At 33.7% G+C, this 5,794-nt stretch overlaps 1 protein-coding gene across 1 annotated transcript; it reads left to right on the forward strand.

Annotated features, from left to right (window-relative positions):
• The first annotated feature begins 1,501 nt into the window (after positions 1 to 1,501).
• LSH10 (LIGHT-DEPENDENT SHORT HYPOCOTYLS-like protein (DUF640)) lies at positions 1,502 to 5,501 on the forward strand. The gene is made up of 2 exons (XM_086239841.1): positions 1,502 to 2,179; positions 5,219 to 5,501. Exon 1 carries the CDS (start codon positions 1,565 to 1,567, stop codon positions 2,129 to 2,131), a length of 567 nt encoding a protein of 188 aa, XP_086095967.1. The 5' UTR covers positions 1,502 to 1,564; the 3' UTR covers positions 2,132 to 2,179; positions 5,219 to 5,501.
• Positions 5,502 to 5,794: the final 293 nt, after the last annotated feature.

The following is a 5,794-nucleotide window of genomic DNA, read 5'->3' on the forward strand; positions in this document are numbered from 1 at the left end:
TTTTCCGATTTGAAGGATATTTCCCCCTATTTGAAGGATTTTTTCCCTCTTAAAGTGTAAAGTGGGCTTTGTAGAGACTGCATGTTAGGTTTTAACTTCGAGATTTTGGGCGGAACCCAAAAGCTTGGAGTTAAAACCTAACATAAAACTGTCAAAGAAGAAAAATAAAATGACTTAATTAAAAATCCTAAATCACTACCGGTCTTAGTTTAAAAAAGACTCATAAAATAGACTGGACTCTAAGTCTCCCTTTAATTTATCTCTGACGACAAAGACATCCAAGCTAGCAACACTATATCAATCTAGCTCATCCACTTTATCAGTAGTGCTATAAAATATACTAGTATATAAGTGAATGTGAATATACCATTCTTTTGAGCTTGCCACACCATATATTTCATATTTTAAATCGTTCATATTTTAATTTCTGCTTCAGCAATTATTTGTGCAAATACTCAAGCAAAGATAGAAGTCGTTTAGCCATTATTACAATGCTTTTTATCAAAATATTGTGTTTGTTAATTTATTTTTCATAGTTAGATGATTGAATGACTTTCTATTTTATTGATTTTTTTAAATATATCTTATTTTTGAAGTATGACTTATAAAATAAATGATTAAGATTATAAAAAACATCATGTACGTGGTGGCATGGGACAAAAAAAATAATATGTTTTGTATTAATTTATGTTGTAATATGTTTTAGAGCGCTACTGATAGCAAAAGGCCAGGAATCCTCAAGTCAAAAATCTTATATCAATACATAAGAGTCATAGACCGTCTCTTTTCTCATGTTTTTGTTTTTTCACTTGGAAATTATATATACACCTGTTTCTTCCGCGAACATTCTTGTTGGCTGAAAAACCTTGAATTCTACATTCTAAAGTAATAAATTATACTTTAACCGACTTCAAGAATTAAATATACAAAAAAAGAGCAGATGGAAAAAATACATTATTGTCAAACGATAACAACTTATTCGCACTTGAAACTATCTATGTGTGTGTGTACGTACATATACATATATATATATTTATTTATTTGAGTTCTCGTGATACACTAACATAAGCTTTCAGTATTAAAGTCGCAGCCGATTAAAAACTAAAAAGAGAGTACTTCAATTGCAAAGACCATTACTGATTTTAGTTAGTGATGACCAGATTCAAGGCAATTGTGGAAATTAGGCTTAATTAATTAATTAATTATGATTAGGGCCAATAGGGCACATATAGATTAAGAAATTAAAGACTTATAATATGTACATTGTAATGGTAAAGGTGGTGCATGCACTATTAGAGAAAAAGGAGAGTAAAAATGAAAGATATATGAAGAAAAAGATGAACAGAAAGCAACTCATCATATATATATGGCCCCCATGGGAGGTCTACTCACTGGGCCCATAATGTATGTGATCTCCATCATATGATGCATCTTCCTCCTCCCTATAATTTTTCCTTCCCCCTATTCCTTTCACCTACCACCCTTCATTTCTTTTCTTTATTTAGCAAAATAAAATCCCTTTCAAAACAGCAATTGATCATCCAATCCCCCGCCCTCCGCCGCTATGTCTAGCGAAAGAGGCAAAGATTTCGCAGAATCATCCGCAGCGGGGTCTCCGGGATGCCGGGGCGGAGAGCCACCGGCCACGCCCAGCCGGTACGAGTCCCAGAAGAGGAGGGACTGGAACACCTTTGGGCAGTACTTGAAGAACCAGAGGCCTCCAGTGGCACTGTCCCACTGCAACTACAACCATGTACTGGAGTTCCTGAGGTACCTTGACCAGTTTGGGAAGACCAAAGTTCATGTCCTAGGCTGCATGTTTTATGGGCACCCTGAGCCACCTGCCCCTTGTACTTGTCCCCTCAGACAAGCTTGGGGGAGCCTTGATGCCCTAATTGGGAGGCTGAGGGCTGCCTATGAGGAAAATGGAGGATCCCCAGAGACTAACCCTTTTGCTAGTGGTGCAATCAGGGTTTATCTGAGGGAGGTCAGGGAGTGCCAAGCTAAGGCAAGGGGGATTCCTTATAAGAAGAAGAAGAAGAAGCCATCATCATCAAGTAATAGTAATATGGGATCATCAGGAAATGATCATGATGATCAATCAAGTTCTACCATGATGCACTTCTCTTGATCATCTCATCATCATGTTCCTTTGGCCTAATTTCAGAATATCACAATGGTAAATGTTGCATTATATATATGTTTTTTTTTTTTTTGCTCAGATATATATATATATATATGTAGATTAATTACTTGATAAATTTTCATGGTTAGCTATATATAGCTTGTGCATTAATTAAGTACTTTCACACCACAACACCAAAATTAATTAAAGCAAAATTCAAGTAGTTGTGTAATTAATGGACTAGCTAAACTCTAAATATATGTTATTCATTTTAAACCCCCATAGATAGTTGTCAATGTAATTTGAGCCATACCAAGATATTTGAAAAGAGGAATAGCTAGAAAAAAAAGGAAAATTAATATTACACTTAATTTCACTCAAAATTATTGTAAATTATTACTAAAAATTAGTTTGGCATCTGTAATTAATACATGAAAACCGATTCAATCCCAGTGAGCCAAACCCAGAAACCACCCAAGAAATTCAAACCCTAAATGGCAAACTCAAATTAATATTTTGATTGATGATCGATGTCTCAAAATACAGTTCTTATCAGTTAACTTAACCCAAAACATCTTGTAGCTAGTCTAAAATTAGATTCAATGAAGACAATATATATAGTTCAAATTCTTTACTCTTGGGAGCATTACCAGAAACAATAATCGCTCCATCTCCTCTCTCTCGCTCTCTCTCTCTCTCTCTCTCTCTCTCTCTCTCTCTCTCTCTCTCTCTCTCTCTCTCTCTCTCTCTCTCTCTCTCTCTCTCTCTCTCTCCCTCTCCCTCTCTCTCTCTATGTCCCTCTCTCACCCAAAAAGAACACTCACAATGTGAAACTTCACTGTGATTGTCGTACATTAATTAAAAATTGTTATCTATTTTTGTAACTTTTCATTAATTTGGCCCTTTTAAGATTCTGCAGATTTTTTGTGCCCCCACGATTGAATATTTGGTCAAGTGAGATATCATCAGGCAATTTCTTATGTCAGGATATATAAATACAATTCAAATGCACAAATGATTGAAATACATGATTAATTAAGGTTTAAGGTTTTCACTAAATCTTCTTAATTAATATTTTAGTGTTAATTTGTTTATCTTTTTGAATGACTTTTGTAATTTCTAATATTTCTTTTTAAAGGTCATCATTGTGAATCTCTACTATGTAAAACACCCAATACTAACTAAATGATATTTTTTCAGTTAATTAACAAAGGCCATGTGTTGAGTAATTAATGCTACACTGATAGTACTCTTTCTTTTAGTTAAATTGGAAGAAATCAATCAAATCTTAACTCATTTCCTTACCCTATAATCTCTACTCATCATTTGAAGAAATTCTTAAATGTAACAAATGTATATAATGCCTCTCTAGCATCATTCACATGTGCTAGACGTACTGCTAGTTATATAATATGAGCGTTGTATACACTTGGGATGACTAGCTAGCTAGCCCTGTGCTCACTAATTGTTCTTCTTTTAGTGCAGGAGATCTATATACAATGTGATCAGTTTAGGAGTTATATATCCTCATTCATCATATTTTTCTTGTACCCTAAATTAACTCTTTGTTTGCTGCATGTCCATATTATAAGATTTTTTTTTGGGGGGGGGGGGGGGGGCAGGCAGTAAGTTTATTCCATATTTCATCTTCACAATTCACAATGCTTTGGTTTTTCTTTCTTAGTCAAAAATTCTTTTTCTTTCTTTGGCTGCAGTAGAGTTTTGTTTGTTGTACTCAGACATTGTCTGATGAGCTAGCTTGGTCTTGGTATTGGCCTTTTTATGCTGCTCAAATTCCTATTATCTCACATGTCCTTGTCGGGTATTCTTCATGGGGAAGAATTTCATTAATCAGTAGTTTAATGAGCTGTAGATTTTGTAATTTATTTTATGAACTATTCCCACTAGCTTGTTTTTCTTTTCTTAGGACATTATTGTCAACTAAATGCATATATATATATATGTGTGTGTGTGTGTGTTCGTAATATATATTAAAGTGAAACGTAGCCATATGTACGTGTTCATAATATATATATATATATGTAAAGTCGTGCCATATATTTTTTGTTTTTGGTTAGATGAAGTCGTGCATTTGAACTGTTTAAGTATATTAATTAATTGTGTTGCCTAATAGAGACGACAGAAAACGTGTTTACTAGGGTTTGATTGTTTGCTCCCACATCATGACAAACACAGTTCACACATTAATACACTGAAAGATGCATGCATCGTTGATATACCATGCATGATGATATTGTTAACTGAATTTATTTGTATTATGTAGCTACCCTAGTCCTTGTTCATCATATTCTGAGGAGGACCGGCCATAATATTGAAAACTTGCATTTCCACCAATATTAGATCATATATAAAAGGAAGAGATGCACATATATATATATATATATATAGTGGGCAACAATGTGTGAGATGCATCTCAACCGTTTATATTTAATCTAACAGTTGGTATTTAAACTTCAAATTGAGTCCTCCACTTAGGCCTGGTCATCAGAATGAAAACGGATATCCAGAGTTCGGGATGTCTTTGAGCACTTGAATGCCGGATGATGAGCGTATGATTGTTAAGGGACATCCGGAACTCCAAATATCCATTTTAGAAGTTTTATACATACACGTATATATCCAAATTACATGCACATTTAGACATGATTCTATATATATAATGAATGATCCTGATTCACAATCTAACAATTACACTGGCTATTTGAAAAGAAATTATAACCCTATCACTCTCACACATTCAACCAATGAGATAGTACGTGACATTGAATTTAATTATTATTCATACAATAGTTATTTATATTAACCACTCAAATATTGTTGCTTCATGATTGTATTATCTGTTGGCATTAATTTCTCGAAAGAATTAAGATCATGTGCATGCAGATCCTTTTTTCCTTGTGTTTAAACCTACATCATTTTGGGGTCTAAATGACAAGATGAATACAAAAATTCAGCAAAGAAAACAAAAAAATATCACATTGCCGGAACATGCACTAGTCTAATTCCACCATGCACATTCATACACTTGATAATTGATACCTCATCATCAAACTGATAATTTATTTTTTGCAGGCTCATGTAGAAAATGAAGAAATGGAAGAAATTGTTTTAAGGAATATTACCTTGAAGCTTCATCGATCAGTAGTATTGATTTTGAATATTATTGCTTTTTTCCAGTCAAATTACATAAGGAAGTTGATCTCTATATCGATCTCTTATGACATGCATGCTGGTATGCACCTACAGCCTACAGGAGTCGATCTTTTGATTCATTTTGTTTGCATATATGCAATTGGGGAGTTCGTAAGCATGTATGTATAAATAGTATTGGTTTATATATGCTTGAATTCATGTTTACGTACATATGTATCCTACTTGTTGTATTTGCATGTCCACAGTTGTTGTTTTTCCAGACACTTCCTTTAGTATCATGATCTTTCATTTGAGTTCTTGTGAATTGTCTGTCACTTGAATACTTAATTTATGACATGCATAAATCTAAAACCAAACAATTTTTCACACCATTTCTTGAAGAGGCTTCTAACAAGAACAGTTGTGATAAATATATAGATTTTTTTTTTCATAAACCAATCATATATTTATTTATCAGGGAAAATTTGAGGGAAAGGCTGAACTCCAACTTGTACA

Source organism: Dryas octopetala, chromosome 4 (assembly GCF_963921425.1).
Source record: "Dryas octopetala chromosome 4, drDryOcto1.1, whole genome shotgun sequence".
Lineage (NCBI taxonomy): Eukaryota > Viridiplantae > Streptophyta > Magnoliopsida > Rosales > Rosaceae > Dryas > Dryas octopetala.